General features: G+C 56.9%; 1 protein-coding gene across 8 annotated transcripts in view; it reads right to left on the reverse strand.

Annotated features, from left to right (window-relative positions):
• Positions 1–16,031, reverse strand: part of SCUBE3 (signal peptide, CUB domain and EGF like domain containing 3) — a 42,813-nt gene that overhangs the window by 3,328 nt on the left and 23,454 nt on the right. For 5 of the 8 annotated variants that reach the window (XM_017835737.1, XM_017835735.1, XM_017835736.1 and 2 more), the window contains 17 exons: positions 15,100–15,225; positions 14,046–14,162; positions 10,855–10,902; positions 8,162–8,278; positions 6,557–6,679; positions 5,273–5,389; positions 3,765–4,214; positions 3,347–3,439; positions 3,146–3,262; positions 2,900–3,061; positions 2,424–2,627; positions 2,182–2,343; positions 1,736–1,903; positions 1,486–1,647; positions 1,037–1,234; positions 434–586; positions 165–244 (listed from right to left, as the gene is read on the reverse strand). In XM_017835737.1, coding sequence (XP_017691226.1) covers positions 165–244; positions 434–586; positions 1,037–1,234; positions 1,486–1,647; positions 1,736–1,903; positions 2,182–2,343; positions 2,424–2,627; positions 2,900–3,061; positions 3,146–3,262; positions 3,347–3,439; positions 3,765–4,214; positions 5,273–5,389; positions 6,557–6,679; positions 8,162–8,278; positions 10,855–10,902; positions 14,046–14,162; positions 15,100–15,225 — 2,597 coding nt within the window. Of the gene's footprint in view, positions 1–164; positions 245–433; positions 587–1,032; positions 1,235–1,485; positions 1,648–1,735; positions 1,904–2,181; positions 2,344–2,423; positions 2,628–2,899; positions 3,062–3,145; positions 3,263–3,346; positions 3,440–3,764; positions 4,215–5,272; positions 5,390–6,556; positions 6,680–8,161; positions 8,279–10,854; positions 10,903–14,045; positions 14,163–15,099; positions 15,226–16,031 lie in introns of those variants that run through there. The other 3 variants (XM_017835739.1, XM_017835734.1, XM_017835740.1) reach the window with 3 other exon arrangements.

Here is a 16,031-nt window from a genome sequence, read left to right on the forward strand (position 1 = left end):
GAAACCGAGCCAGAGGGAGGTTCACCACCCTGCCTTGTGCTCCCCTGCAGTGGCTCCGAACTGAACCCCTGAGTGCAGGGAGAGCATGAGGCACCCCTGAAAGGAAGGATGTTCCTGCATCCCCTGCAGCCCTGGGTAGCATGGACATGGGGGCACACGCTCACCTTGAGGATCTCCTGGTGGTTTTCAGAGGCGTAGAGTCTGCCATCCCGCACAATGTCCTCCACCAGCTGCTCATAGTCCTCTGCAACACCCAGCCGAAAAACACAGTCAGGGCACGCGCTGCCACTTGTGTCCAAGCATCTGGTCCCCATCCCTGAGTCCACTCCCCCCAAAACACACAAGAGATGTCAACTGGGGGTGACCTGGGTCCCAAGCCGGGCAGGGTGGCATCAGCCTGCCAGAATACTGTCTTCCTGTGTCCTGTGCTCACCGTCATAGGTGACATAGGGGATCTGGAAGCCCCGGGCGCTGTTGGCTTCACTGGTTTTGAAGTTGATCCACAGTTTCCGTGAGCGGGCGGTGAAGGCAATGGGCCTCTCATAGGTCTGGCACGTCTCATAGGTGGTGATAGAGGATGGGGAGGCTGCAGGGAATGGCAAGGGGACACGGGATGCCGGTTGCCCATCAGCAGACCTACCCCCAGCCTTACCGGGCTAAAAGGCTCAGGGTGAAGGGCAGCACCAGGGATGGGGACTGTTCATGTTGGGCAAGGCTGAGCCCCCCTAACCCTCATGTTACATACCAGGGATGTTGTTATTTCTTCCTTGCTCTGGAAATCTCCAAACGGGGCTTTTTACCCACAAAAAGTAATGCTGAGACTCAGATGTGCAGCCCAGCCCATCAACATCCCCCTGATCCAGCAAGACACCAGGCCAGTAGGGTGATTGCTGATCTCCCCACTCAATTCCCAAAATTCTCCTCCTGCTGGCCGGGGATGTGGCTTTCTCCCTTTGCACAAGACAGCTGTGCCAAACCCCGAACTTTTCCTCCCTCAGCTCCTCCTGTGAGCACCGTGGCCTGCTCGGTTACCTACAGTTTTTCCGCATGACCAGGACGTCGCCACACTCGTCCTCAGAGGGGAGGAAGATCTCTGGCACCACGATGAGGATCTTGCGCTTGGGTGGTGGGTTGATGTTCCAGGTGCACTCGACGTTGGCAGGGTAATTCCCTGGGTAGTTTGGCGACTCGATGTAGCCCGTGTACTCACCCAGCTCCCCTCCACACTGCCGGTCTGCAAGGCATGGGGAGAGCCAGTTCCACTGGGAATCAGTGCCATGGGCACTGGGGGTGGAGTGTTCCCCTCTGGGTGGTTTACTGGGTGAGGGGGCGTGTTCCATTAGCACTGCTCTATGCATCCCCCCATGCCTGCCTGCATGCATAAAGCACTGAAATGACCCAAAACTCTATTTTACAGAATTTTAAAATACTTCTGAGGAAGAACCCCACGCCTATCTGCCCCCCATCACACCCCTGCTCGCCTACTTTTGCACTGGGACACAGAGGTGGAGCCGTCGAAGTCGGTGGTGGTGTTGCCGGGACAGGCGATGCAGTAATTCTGCCGGAAATCGGGCTGGTAGGTGCCCACGGCACAGCGGATGCAGCGGTGGACACTTGTGTTGTAGTAGTGCCCCGGGGAGCACTGGACTGTGGGGTCAGAGAGCAAAGGGGGCTGTTTCAGCTGCCAGCACAACCCCACTGGCTGCCCCCTCCCCAGGGACCAGCTCTGACCTACCTTTGGTGTCGCAGTCCTGGAAGGAGAGGGCTCCCTCGTGGCGGGTGGTCAGCCCCCCACCACAAGGGAAGCAGAGCGCCCGTCCCACTTCGGGCTGGTAGGACCCACGGGGACACAGCTGGCAGGGCTTGAAGCCATCAGCTGAGTGCTGGCCAGGGGGACACTGACCTGTGGGCACAGGCATCGCTCAGTCCTGGCACCCCACATACCCAGAGCTCTCCTGCCCCACGTCCAAATCCTCTCCCCCAACAGCCTTGGCAGGACCAGTATATCCAGAGCAAGTGCTGCCTTTCCCAGGGTCCCCTCAAAATGATAAACACCCAAAATAGCAACTTCTGTGGGCTCTGGCAATGCTTAGGGCTTTCCCCTCTTCTGGCTGACGGTTGAGATTGCAGCCCTGGATATTCCCCAAGTGTGCCTCTGGTCCCACTCCATGCTCTCCTTACCTGTACAGCTGGTGATGTTGGTGGCTCCTACGGGTCCGAATGTGTCTCCGCGGGGACACAGGTCACAGGAAAGCTGCCCCTCCTTCTCCTGGTAGGTGCCGGGGGGACAGGGCACGCACTGCTCCGTCTGCCCGTGGTAATAGGTTCCCTGCGAGCAGCTGACTGAGAGCCAGGGGGGACATCGGTGATGCTGTGGGGGCTGTCACTGCTGGGGCCCCCCCAGATACCCCCCCGCTCCTTACCACACTTGCCAGCCAGGCGCTGCTGGCCCGGCCCGCAGCTCTCCTGCCGCTCCGGGGCCACGCTCAGCTTCCGCGCCACCTCGTACTCCATCCCCGCGAAGCGGAGCAGGAACCGCTCCTGGTTGATGGATTTCTTCAGGGCTTTGATGGCCGACTTCAGTTTTTTCTCCACTCTCTGTCGCAGGCAGTGCAGGTTGCAGCTGGCTGGGGGAGCAGAAGGGAATAGGGGTGCAGGGGGAAACAAGGATGCAGTAAGAAGTGAGGGATGGAGAGAGAAACCCAAAAGGATTAAAATCATCCCCCCTATGCTCAGTTGCAAGCGCTGCCCAGTACATCCCAGTCCAGTGCAGGATGACAACTAGTTTGTCTCTCCTTGCTGCATAGGGATGGTATTGTGTCCCTGGTCCCACCACTGTCCCTGTGGTCCCACCACCCCTGCCTGCACCTGAGACAGACCAGGCCAGTGCTGTACCCACCTGTGATCTCCTCCGGCTTGATCTCCGCCTCGAACTCCAACGTGATGCGTGTCACCTCTTTGTTGGGGGAGTTGCGAGCCCGGCGGCCCTTCCCCTTCTTGGTTGAGTCGCACTTGAGGTTGACGAAGGTGACCTGGCAGTCAGAGCAAGGTGCCGAACCGCCTGCACGTGGGGGAACGGGTCAGGACCCCATCTCTGCTGGGAGGATGGGCACCACCCCCCCGGCTCCCTGCCATCACACCTCACCTTGTGCCCCAGCCTTCCCGGCCTCATCCTGCTTGCCCTTGGCCCGTGGGTGCAGGTAACACTTGGCATCTTTGATCTTGAAGGAGGCCTTCTGCTTGACTGGTGCAGTGACAGTCTCTAAAAGAAAAGGCAGGTGCTCAGCAACCTGGCACAGCCCAGCCTGGCTGGCGACGGCCATGGGCACCTCAGGAGCCCCCTTACCAAGGCACTGCTGGCTGCTGTTTGTGGATCTGTGCTGGCCACCCTGCCGCAGGACAGGGGTCCCACAGCTCACCGTGTAGCTGCTGTCGGACTCTGTGAAGGAGGAAGGGGAGTTGGTGGATGCCAGAGCAGCTGTCTGGTTCCCGTGATGCTCTGCCAGGGTGATGCAGGGAGGCACAGCTGTGCTGTGGGGGGACGATGCCCAGCACCCTGCCATGGGGATCCTGCACCAGGGCCCATCCCATGGGTCTACACCCAATGACGAGCCCTCCTGAGCAACAACCTTCCTCCCTCACCCAGCTACTTCTTGGGTGCTCTGTACCCCAGCTGTGCAGCCATTCTCCCTCTCCCAACTTTAGGCCATGCAGGGCAACGGGGATCCCTCTGCCCAAGCTGGCCGTGGCACTAGCACTGGTACCTGGCAGAAATCGTGCCTTGGAGGTGCAGGAGAGGGCACAGCTATCCTTCTTGCCTGTCTTGTTGCAGGTGAGGGTGGCCCGTGGTGGCACTGAACCTGGCAGGCATTTCACCAGCTCCATGGGACATGCGCCGGCTGGTGATGACAATCGGGGACACCTGTGGCTGGCACAGCCCAGGGACCCACGAGGGACCCCTGCACCCTCCCAGCTCATGGGGGGATTCACTGGGGAGGAGAGGGTTCCGGAGCATGGCATGGGGACGCCAGCCTGGCATCCCAAATCCTCCAACTCCTCCACCAGCCGTGGTGGCTCCTGACCTGACATACCGACACAGTCCTTCTTGTTCCAGTGCAGCTTGCAGCCGGTGGGACAGGTACACTGATAGCTGCCAGGTGTGTTGATGCAGCCAAATTTGCAGCCACCCCGGTTGATGCTGCATTCATCAATGTCTGCAGGGAGGAAGGGAGAGGCAGGGGGTGAGGGTCAGCGAGACCCCCGGCTCTGACACTGGGACAGGGGATCTGCACCACAGAGCACTTCCAGCCATGCCAGCTGCATGGGGATGAGGGACACTCTGACTCCTGGTGTCCCCAAGGGCTGGGTGGTGATGGGTGCAGCCCATCCAGGCTGAGTTCAGCTCTGGCCCCCGCTGGGCTGAGGAGCTGCAGGGGAGACAGCAGACAGTGCTGACATGGAAGCACTTAGGAACTGAATTCAAACACAGCTGCTCAGCAGCTCTGGCCTCTCTTCTCAGCAGGGACCCTCTGCCCCAGCCTGAAACAGGGTGTTTATGATTCAGGTCTGGCATGAAGCATGGCCAGGGATGGAGCTGCCCCCACAGCCCTCCCTGCTCAGCTACCCCTCACTGGGGGCACTGGTGGAAGTCGTCAAATCCTCTGCTGCAGGGTCACCCTGAAAGCATCTGGGGGCTGTGCTGGCTCATGCTGGCTGCATATTTTGGGAATACGAGAAGGGTGCTTGCCCTCACCAGCCGGAGGCATCGGAGCACCCGGCCTCCTGCTGCCGTCATCCCGGGCTGCCGGCACGGCTGCCACGACACGCTCCGGCAACCCCTCCAAAGCATGTTTCATCTGCCTCCCGCTTCCCGGGCGCCGCACGCCCCCGCCCTTGGGAGCTATCTGCCTTGTGAAATTTAAATCAAACCCTTTTGATGTTCCCCTTCCCACCCTGTCCCAGCTCCTTGCCAAAAACGTCGGGGATTTCTCCCTCTCTCCTGCTGCAGACAAGTCGCAAATTGTTCCTGTCGCTCTGTTTGAAGTTGCAGACACCAGCTTGTCTGGCTGTGAGCCCCCTCCCTGCCTGGTCTCAGCCTGGGGTATGTGTGGAACCGACCCTCTCCATGGGCCCTTGGGGTGAGCTCTATCCCCAGGGGTGCCACAGGAGCCGTACCGGGGGCTGCCCCACCCCCGGGGGCCCCATGTGCCTCCTTGGGACCCGAACCCTGTGGGGCTGAAGGCTGCTGCTGCCAGCACCCAGCTGGCCCTACCTCCACAGTGCGTGAGCCCGTACAGTGTGTAGCCCTTGTGACAGAGGCACTGGAAGCTGCCGGGGGTGTTGATGCAGAGGTGGTCACAGGTCCGGTCAAAGGAGCACTCGTCGATGTCTGGGGGAAAGCAAGGGAAGGAGGTAAGGGCTGGCACGGCAGAGGGGCCATTCATGACACAAGGGCTGTCCCCTTCCTGCTCCAACTGCTCCAGCAAGCTGGGAGCTGCACTGCAATGCTATGAGACCCTGCAGTGGGATGCTCCAAGGATCCAGCACCAGACTGCTCTGGGGATCAAGCACCAGTATGCTACAGGACCCTGTGCTCCCACCCTGCCTGCCTCCAAGCTCCCTCCTCACCCACTACACCAGCATCTCCTGGCTGCAAGCTGCTGCAGCCCCTTTGCATCTCAGATGGGCCAAACGAGGCCAGCACCATGTCCTTGGCATGGGAGGGCTGTGAGAGCCCCTGGCTGGCTGCTGCCTTGCCAGTGCTCAGCTCTGTGCCAGGGCAGGATGAGGAATGCTGCACAGGCAGGTTCTGCCACAGGGGTGGTGCCAGCGATGTCTGCTTGGCCCCGTGGGCACCTCGCTGGGGCAGGGAGGCCCTGGCTGGAGGGTGAACCCAACCTGGCAGATTGGAGTGTCATTTCACTGGCTTCATTAAGTTAATTGCTGCGCTCATGTCAAACTCCCAGAGCACAGAACCTGGAGGGAGATGAAAGCAGTGGCAGCCCCAGAGCGTAACAGCCCCCTCCTTCCCCAGCCCTGTCCTTCCAGGAGGCAACACTCGGGCTCACGCACACCTGCTATGCTGACCTTGGCCGTGGGCTGGGGGGCAGAGCTCCACATTCCTACCAGGACAGCCCAGCGACCTGCTGGGTCATTTAAACCTGCAGTGTTTATGTGGGACATGCAGAAGGATGTCAAGACAGAGAGAAAAAGGTGGAAGAAACAGCATGGAGCAGCCAGCTCCCTCCGGAGTGAGCAGGAGACATCTTCCCCCCAACTCCCGCCCTCCAAAAAGCAGGAAGCCTGGCATCTGTCTAATTGCCCGCTTTAACTCTGCCTCAAAAAGAACCCACAAGTCCCCAGCTCTGAGATCAAAGGGCTAAGCCCCAGACCAGAACCCAAATCCAGCACTAATCCCCCAAAGGATGTATGTGGTGAGAGGAATGAGTAACCAGGGCAGCACTCCTCCAGCAGCAGCTGTGGGAGGGCTGCGAGACACGGGAGAGAGGTGCCATCCCCGGACAGGGCAGGGTGCTGGGGGCCCCCTGTCCCTTACCTTGGCAGTTCCTCTCATTGATGAGCAGCTTGTAGCCCTTCTTGCAGCTGCACTCAAAGCTGCCCACAGTGTTCCTGCAGATGTGGTCACAGCCGCCGTTGTTGAGCCGGCACTCGTCAATGTCTGGTAGGAACAAGGGACACCCGTCACACCCTGTCTGGGATGCTTGCCCAGGAGAGACGGGTGCTCCCCTCTGGAGCTGGCAAGCAGAGGAAACTCTTTGGGCTCTGATGGTCACCAGTGTAATGTGGCTGCTGGTTTTCTCTGGGTGCATCTGGGGAGCCAATGTGTGACACTGGCCAGGACTCCAGGCTCAGCTCCCCTTGAAAGTGGTGCAAAACAACTACTTTCTGCAGGTCTCAGCATCCCCTGGAGCAGAGCTGGGATCCACGGTCTCTGAAAGAGCCTTGCAGCTGAGGGAGAGCACCAGACCAGAATTTGCAGAGTCATGGGTTTGGGCTGGGGGGCTGCTTGGGGGGACCAGGAGCAACAGGAAGAGAGAGAAAACCCAGAAGGGAAAAACTCTCCTTCAGAAACAGCCACTTAACAAAAAACTACTTTTCAGCCCTAGCCTCTCTGCTTGCCACCTACTCCCTGCCATGAAAGCCAAAGCTAAAAAGGATGAAACACAATAACTGCAAAGAGCCCCAACAAACTTGAAAGAGGCTGAGACCTTTTTTTCAGTTGTTTTTCTAATTTTTCCACTCATCACAAAATTTACTGCTAGGAAATGACTTGTAAAATGGAAGGAGACCAGGAAGACGTAGTGGCCTGCCCTGTCCCTCCATCCCCCAGCGCTGGGGTAACAGCTCTGCCTCGATGGGGCTGAGGCTTTCTTTTATAGGACTGCGAGGGGGCAAGCTGTAAACCCACCCGCAGCCATAATAAAACCCCAGACACAGAGGCCGTGGCTCTGGGTTATTGCATGTTCCTGGAAACTGCAGAATTGGAGAGGGGGGATGCTCTGATAAAATACCAGGGGCAGGGGGTTCTGGAAGCAGTCAGCAGGTAGACAGGCAGACGGCAGCAAGACAGGCTTTCCTTTCAGCCGGGGTCAAGTTCCCGGAGCTGCCAAAAGACACAACACAGGCACTGGGCACTCCCAAGGGGGGCAAGTTTGTGGTGCTGGGATAACCAGCCTTGACTGCCCTGTCTTGTGGGGGCAGGTGGTTGGGGATGTCAGTGGGATGTGCTGCATCTCAGGATGTTCTCCTCCAAGTGGGACATGGTGCTTGGACCTGGCTGGACAGTGACCCCAGAGGGACCCATGCACCTCAAACTGCCAGAGCAGGTGTTGATTCCCTGCACACCCAAACCTATCCCTGGGGCAGCTGAGGCACTGGGGTGGCACTCCAGCCCCACAAGGGCCATGCCATCACCTCCAACTTGACCTGACCCCCTTTTCCTCCTCTCCATAGGCTTCCCAGAGGATCAGGGCTAAGCACGGTGCCTGCAGCAAGACAGCCAAGTGCCCGCGCAGGGGGGTGATTCCTGTCCCCACCGCATGGATGCAAACACCAAGCCAGTGAACACTGTGGGCAATGTAGAGCCTTTTTTAAGGGCATCCAGGGGTGAGCAGTGAGCACCCTGTTCACACCCCCCTACCTTTGCAGGTCTTCCTGTCAGGCTGGAGCATGAAGCCCATGGGGCAGCTGCAGTGGACGCCTGTGGCCGCGTCGTGGCACTTGCTGTCACAGCCCCCGTTGTTCACAGCACACGTCTCTGCATGGGGAGGGGAGAGAAAGGCTGGGGTTAGGGACTGGTGTTCAAAAGGCTGGGGGGTCACAGCACCCAGATATCCACCATGCCACAGCCTAGAAGCAGCAGCAGATACAAACCTCCCTGCAGAGCCCTTGGCTTCTCACTCAACAGTAACGAGGTCACAGAGCCCCGAATTAATGAACACACTGGCATGGGGGCTGCATGTCCCCCACAAACAGGGTCTCACGGAGGCTGGCTTCGGCAGCAACAATGAGGAGGAACTGAATTTCCAGGGGAAAAAGTCACAGCACTTGTGCAAATGCAGCCAGAGACAGGTCTCGACGGGGGTGCCCAGGCTGCGGCTCCCCAGGGATTGCGGGTGTGCAGCCCCAGGCCCCCAGTGAGGTGGCAGGGGGGTCCCAGCCCCCTTGCTGCCACCAAGCTACTGAGCCACAACGCTACAGGTGACCCCGTGCTGCTTGGGCACAGCAGCTGGTCCAGTGTTGCAGGCTAATTTGGGAGACACTTTGTATAATTAGAACACACACTCAGAGGCAGGCAGCATCAGTGGAAAAAAACTCCAATTGAAAAAAAAGCTAATTATTTCAGTATTATCAAAATCAGCTGTTGTTGGTAGGACTAGAAGGGACACTAATTTAAATGAAACATTTTCAGCTTGACAGCTTCCCTGTGAGATCAATCCTCAATTTTGACCCTAACCACTAGAACAATGGTTTGAAGTGCATTAAGTTGTTCACAAAGGATAATAAAACATTCCTTTCAGAAGGCTGGTTGCTTGGATAAATGAGGCATTTGGGCTTCAAGGAACCCAAGATGAAAATGCCTTGAAGAAATTCCTTGGAAAGAGCAAATCCCAGGTTCTCCTGCTCTTTGCAAGCGCTGCATGGGGTGGGAATGACAGAATCATCCAACCATTCGCCGCAGGGCTCGGGAGCTGGGATTGTTCTGTGCTCGTCTTGCCACTGCTATTTTTATGATGTCCCATAATAAGAGAACAAAAGAGACCATTTTACGAAATTAATCGCCAGCACAATTACAAAACCTAACGGCAAGGGAGGGATTTCTGCGGATACTATTCCTTCAGCCAGGTCCTTGCGCTGCACGCAGCCCAGCCGTGCCAGGGCTGTCCTCTCCCTGCGGCGCCAGGGCGAGGAGCACAGGGCGGGTGACACCGCGCCCAAGGGAAGGGAAACTTTCTGGAAGCCCAGTGAATTATTAAACACCAGCCTTTTGTTTCAGCAGCTGATGCAGAAGCAGCCTGGGGAGGATTGATTTAACAGGGTCACTGTCGAGGGGCTCTCAAGAGAGTGCAGTGCCCTGGGCACACTTCATGGTGCTCACAGCCTCCTCCAGCACTGTGGCACCCATATGCCCTCGTGGCCCCTTTGAACCTCTGGACTTTTCGGCCCCGATGTAAGGCCAATCCCACCCACCGTCCCAGAACCACTGCCACACTGGGCTTCGGCAAGGCCTCCACCACTTGGGCAGGGAGTGAGCAAAGCAGCTCCACACTCCATCTCAGCTGTGGTCTCACTTCCCGGCTGCCGTGCCACGGCACTCCTCGCCCTGCTCAGCACCCTCCCTCTGCCGCCCGTCACTGCAGAGCTCTGGCTGCACATGGTGCAGCCTTGCCTCCACCTTCTGAGATGTGATTCCATGAGCCTGAGGGGATAATTCCATGGTAATTGGAGGGATTACAGCTGGGCTGGCTGAAGTACAGTGACTGAGTGGATCTGGGCTCCCTTCCTTCTCCCACCCCTGTGGGAAAGGCTCTTCAGAGACCCCGAAAGCTGCAGTCAGTGCTCCCTGCACTGGTGAGGTGCACTCCCACAGCTCCTTATGGATGTGCCAGGAGTTTGCTTGTGCCCAACACATCCAGGAACAAGATTCCTCACCACAGACAAGTCGCTGCACCTTCTGCCTCAGTTTTCTTGGTGGCAGAGCAGAGGCATCGCCTTACCTTTTTGAAGGGCTTGGAGACACCACGGGGATGCAAAGAAACCCCTGGAGAGGTGCCCAGCCATGTAAAGAGCCATTGCAGCTCTGCCACTGCTGCAGCTCCAGGCTGGGAGCCTCGGCATGGCAAGCAGCCTTGTGAGACCTAGTCCTGGGACACCCAGAATATCCCAGAGGGGACTATGCGAGTGGGTGGGCTCTGGGAAGGGGTAATTGTGGGAGTGCACAGCATAGAGATGGGCACGAGCACCCCCCTCCCCATTGCATGGCTGCTGGCAGCCCACTGTGAGCTCCTCCTGGTTGGTGGGGGGTAACCACCACAGCCTGCAAAGTGGATTTGTCACCCCCTGGGCCAGGCTGGATTGACCAAAGCAGAGCGAGAGCCCCCATCTCATGCAAGCACAGCCAGGGGAGGGTTTTCTGCTCTGTCCCCCAGCCCAGCCTGCTGGCAGCCTGGGCCGGGCTGGCCCTGCAGGGTTTGGAAGCAGCAGCGGGGCATGGTTAGTGAGACATGCAGTTAGCATGGCAGCTCAGCCCCCCGAGCCCTGTTATGATCTCAAGAAGAGAGACCATCTACAGTTAGACCCCTTTGTAGAGATAGAGAGAACAAAAATATTTACCATTAGAAAACGTCTCAAGGATAACGTGTTGCTGGAAGTGTCTCTCCCCTGTTTAACATTATAAAAAAGTGATTTAGAAACAGTGTCCAGCAAGGAACTCGGTTGGTGTCACATGTCAATGGGTTTGACTCCGCTGCCTTTCCAGCCTGGTGGAAACTGTCCTTTTAGGTTTTTTCTCCCCCACCTCCCAAAAGAGCCCAAACCTGAGGTTTGGGTCCAGTGCTACTGACTTCTCCATCACCCTGCCCCAAGTATCTCATGTCCCTCAGCCTCTCCAAACCCTCTCCAGTTTCACACACTGTGTTGGACTGGCTGGAGCCCCATGCGAGAGGGAGAAGCATATTATGAGGAGCGTTAGTGCAGCCTGTTAGTCTGGGCAACCGGGTCCTCGCCCTTGTTGGAGCAAATCCAGCATGTGCCAGGGCAGGTGGCAATTCCCAAGAGAAGCTGTGTGGACACTGTGCAGCCATGGGCCTCGGGAAGGGAACCGTGTCCTGCCAGTGGCACTTGCACGCTTTGGATTTAGCAGCCAAGCCAGCAGTGAGCCCAAAGTCTGAGTGTGTTTGGGCCACTCAGCCTCACCCGTGTGTGGGTGCCCCCAGCATTGACCTGGCAGTGGGACTGGCGCAGACTCTGCTCCCGGCACCGCTCCCGACACTGCCGGATCCACAAAGCCGGGGCACATCGGCCGTGCCGCCGCAAACCGCCTGGGCGTGGGTCAGGAAATCAGCCATAAAACTTGAGCTGGGTTTAGTTTCCCTCTCCATCTAATAATATTTCCTCTCCACTCACCCCCTCCCACTCCACCAGTGCTCACCACAAGCAGGGGTCCAGCAATGGCCCTGCTGCACCCCAGATATCAGCAGGGGGGAGCTGCAATGATGCCCTGGCTGGTAAATCTTCCCACAAAGCCAAAATGTGCATCAACTGCAACAGCTGTTTGCATCTCCCCACAGGCACTGCACCCTCAGCATGTGCTTTTTTATTTTTTTTTTTTTAAAAACTGCTTTTGGAGCATAAACATAAATATACAAGGTCATTGGCCTCCCCTCCTGCCTCCCCCTCCCCCTTGTGCCTGCAGACATGTCGGGAGCCATTAGCTCTGGCCCCCTTGCTCAGAGGCATGTTATTCATTATCTGCATTTTTAAAAGCAGCAATAAAAAGCGGAAAAATGAAAAACACCAGCCGTGGCCTAATGAAACTGTCACTCAGAGGGGCTGATCGTGCTTCCTGCCGCGTGGTGTGATCTGAAGGGAACCTGGACCAGGGGCCTGTCCCGGCAGCCCATCAAACGCACCGAGTACAATTTCAAAGCCCATGGCCTGGGGAACGACTTTGCGTTTCCACTCACTGGAAAATTTATTTCCCTTGAAATGATGAAATATTTTTGAGGAAATGGGGAAGGGGCGGTGACGGGGGCACCGTGGATGGGGGAGGGCTGTTTGCTGAGCCCCAGCCATAAAACAAGAAAGGGTGGTTATAAATATCCAAGCAGGTACCTTGGTTGGAAATCCCCTGCCTGGGCATCCCTGTGGGGTTGCTGCTGGCTCCCAGCAGCCGAGGCACAATCCCACAGTGTTCCCACAGTGGGGATGGGGGCCAGGAATCCTCCAGGGAATGTGGGAGGTAGGTAGGCCCCTTCCTGTAAGAGGGGACTGCAGACCCCAAAGGGATGAGACAGATGTGGTGGTGGGCTTTGGGCTGATGCTGCTCCTAAGATCCTCCTGTGCAGTGTTTGATTTGCCCTGGGAAGGTGGACAAGGGGAGAGCTCACAGGGATGTGCTGTCTCTGGTGGGAGATATCTCCCTAGCAGATATGCTGCAGGGCGTGGGGACAAAGAGGGAGATTCTGGCCAAGGCCATGAGGATGAGTGATTTTGGAAAACCCCAAATCTCACCGTCACACCTGTGGTACCCAGGGTATGACTGCAGAGATCCCCCAGTAAACGGACCACTCTCAAGCATCCCCCAAATTAAAGGATGCTTTGGAGAGCTGCTGCCCCCAGCCATGCCCAGCAGGTCAGGAGCATCCTTGGTCCCAAACCTGCCCAAGTCCTTGCACCAACACAGACACCACGCACAGAGCCCTCCATCCAGGAGGAACACACCAGCTGATGCACCCCGGGGTCCCAAGGACCCTGTTGGAGGAGCTCTGCCCACCTGGGCACAACAACAACCCCCTGGGGACAGGACGCAAACCCGAGGACGGCGGGGACCAGGGGCTGCGAGCCCCTGCCAGCAGCCAGGAGGGACTGGGATCCATCCTGGGAGTGGGCTGGGGGACAACAGTGACATTAAGGCAGCAGCGAGCTGATGGGCAGGGGGCCTTTGCTGGGGGCTCAGCCCCAGACACCCCTCAAGCCGGCTGGGAGCAGGCAGGGCTCGGGGGCTCCGCTGCCGTTTGCCCTGAGGACAGAGTCATCTGTGGAAAGTGCAGAGGGTTTTCTGTTCAGGCACAGCAGGGACACAGGGAGCCAAAATCTCTCTTGCTTTCTTTTTCATTTTGCAATAAGAACTCAAACGTCTCAAGCAATTTGTGGACTTAATCACTCCCCAAATATAACATTTTTTAAATCAAAGCAGCTGTTAAACAGCACAAGCATATGAAACCAGTAAAACTTCTATCTCTGTTTGATGTTCTACAATTTGAAAACACACACAGGAAAAGGACAATTCTGGGGTGGTTGAGTTGTCAGGTTGTTGGGGTTTTGGTTTTTTTTTTTTTTTGCAAGACAATTGTTCCTGGGCCAAGGCCACACAGTGCCAAGTTGGAACAGACTGCTGTGGCCAAACCTGTCCTCTCCACGTCCCTCCTCAAAAGCTGCTGGTGACAGCAACAGTAACAATTTCTGGCATGGGGATATCCTTACTGCTCTCCCTCCAGCAGCATGGATGCAGGCAGGGACCCCTGTCCGCACCCCAGCACAGTAACCTGTCCCCAGATGTCCCTTCAAGCATCCCCGTGGTCACTTCTGCTCCTGGTGGTTGAGCAGCAACATATCCCTGCACCTGCGGGTGCCGCAGCACCCCTCACATGCACACTGAGCTTCCCCAGTCTCAGCAAAAGGAAACGTTGCATTCCCAAAGCTTGGGATAAACCCTTCAGCAGGCCAAGGACAAACCACCCGGGGAGGAGGACGAGCCATCCTGCACCCTGCCCCACATCCCCGTGGCCAATGGTCTGACTTACCTATGCAGGTCACCCCGTCGGAGTGGAGCAGGAACTTGACGTGGCAGCCACACTTGGGGCCCTGGTCGGTGTCGTCGCAGGTGTGTTGGCAACCCCCGTTCCCGTAGTTGCAGGTCACTGTGGAAGCAAAGCACCGGCGTCACCATGGCCCCAGCTCCTTCCTCCCTGCCTGGCATCCCCATGTGGTGCATAAAAATGGCTTGGGAACACCTTGTCCGTACCCTCAGAGACTCCCCTCCCTCCTGGATAATTCCTAAAGCCCTTCACTTTCCCTGTGGGATCTCGGCAGATGCAAACTGTTGTGTGGTTTCTCATGTCTTCCTTTTTCATATCTGCTAAATGCCACTAGTGGAGACTGAGCAAAGGGGACCAGTGGGCTGTTTGCCCCTGACCCTGAATCTGGTATTACAGGGGAAGGGTGAGACTTTCCTGAGCTCTGGAATGACTCAGGATCTTCTGGGAATCCCTCCCAGCCCTCCCCTGGGGGCAAGGTTTGCTGTTCATTTAGATTAGAGAGAAAATAGGCTCCTAGGATTAAAACTCCATTTCATCAGCAATTTTACACATTCGCTGCAGACAGTAAATGAGAAACAAAATAAAAATAATTGCATAAACATATATATCTATTTAATAACCCTGGCAGTGCCAGCGGAATGCTGGCAGGAGATCAGATGAGCTGAGAGCACCACGATCCCCAGGAAGAGGATTCTTGCACTCCTCACGTGCCGATTGCATTCTCCTTGTTCACCTCCCCTTCAGAAAGTGAAACACTGGGACAGGGACAGGGGATGCTGTGTCTCTGGGACCCCTTTAACTGCCATTTCAGCCTGGTCATGTAAGGACAGAACATCTCATGGCAGAGAGGAGTGCCAGGAGGCACTCCTGTCCATAAGGGAACAGAGGCAAAGCTGGGCATGCTGGGCTTCAGGTTTGGTGAATCAATTGCTACCGGAGGATCAGGGCTTTGCTGCAGGGACAGGAGGTGTTTGTATCATGAGGACGGGGTTAGGGGGTCTCCAGGAGGCTGTATCTCCAGCCCCAGAGTGCTCCTTACATTTGCAGTCACGTTGGTTCTTGGTGAGCTCGAAGCCAGGGCGGCACTCACAGGCGATGCCCCCCTTGGGGGTCTCCCGGCAGATGTGGGCGCAGCCGTGGTTCTTGTTCATGCAGTTCATTCCTTCTAAAAGAGAAAAGGAAGCAAAGAAATGCTCCAAAAGCTGCTGGCACTGGTCAGCAGTGGCAGAAGCATGTCTGAGGTGGGATGGGATGGGACAATGGGGGCAATGAGGGGAAAACCTTGTCAGTGAGGATCTTGGGGGAACAGGTTAACCCTGGGCAGCCTCAACGGGCAGCTCCTCCTGACACAGAGCTGCTCGAGAAGGTGGACAAAACTACCTAGGAGCCTTCAACCTTTGATTCCCTCCCACCTTGGGTGAGACCTTGCTCCCACACCTCAAGGTGGCTTTAAATCCCACTGACTCAAAACACAGCATCTGCATCCCTTTCCCCAGTGGGGCCACCCACTGCAGCACCAGGAGGAAGAAGCAGACAGCTCATCCCTCCCAGACACAGAGGGCTGGGGACATGGGAGATGCCACTGTGGCTGCTGAGCCATCCTAGGCTGGGCAAGATTCCCGGGGAGCCAGAGTGACCAACACAGCTGGGAAGGGGGAAGAGGAAAGCAAAAACCTTCAGCTTGCTTTGCCAAGCAGTGGAGATAAAAATCAGCAGAGATGCAAAAATCTCTCATTTCCTTCTATTTTGGCTAAGGGATTGCTCCAGACGGCAGCAATTTAGAGCTGATACCAAGATGAAGGGCTCGGTGCTGTACAAGACCTGGCAGGAGAAGATGAGTCTGGCAGGGTGGTGTGAGAACCTCCAGGTTCCATTTATTAATAAACTGCTCTGGGCATAGGATTAACGTCCTTCATTCAGTATTGCTGTGCCTGACCAAGGGGCCTGCAAGGGTTTTGCTGCAGAATGTTT

The sequence above is a fragment of the Lepidothrix coronata genome, unplaced genomic scaffold, assembly GCF_001604755.1.
Source record: "Lepidothrix coronata isolate B3197 unplaced genomic scaffold, Lepidothrix_coronata-1.0 Scaffold263, whole genome shotgun sequence".
NCBI classification, from domain to species: Eukaryota; Metazoa; Chordata; class Aves; order Passeriformes; family Pipridae; genus Lepidothrix; species Lepidothrix coronata.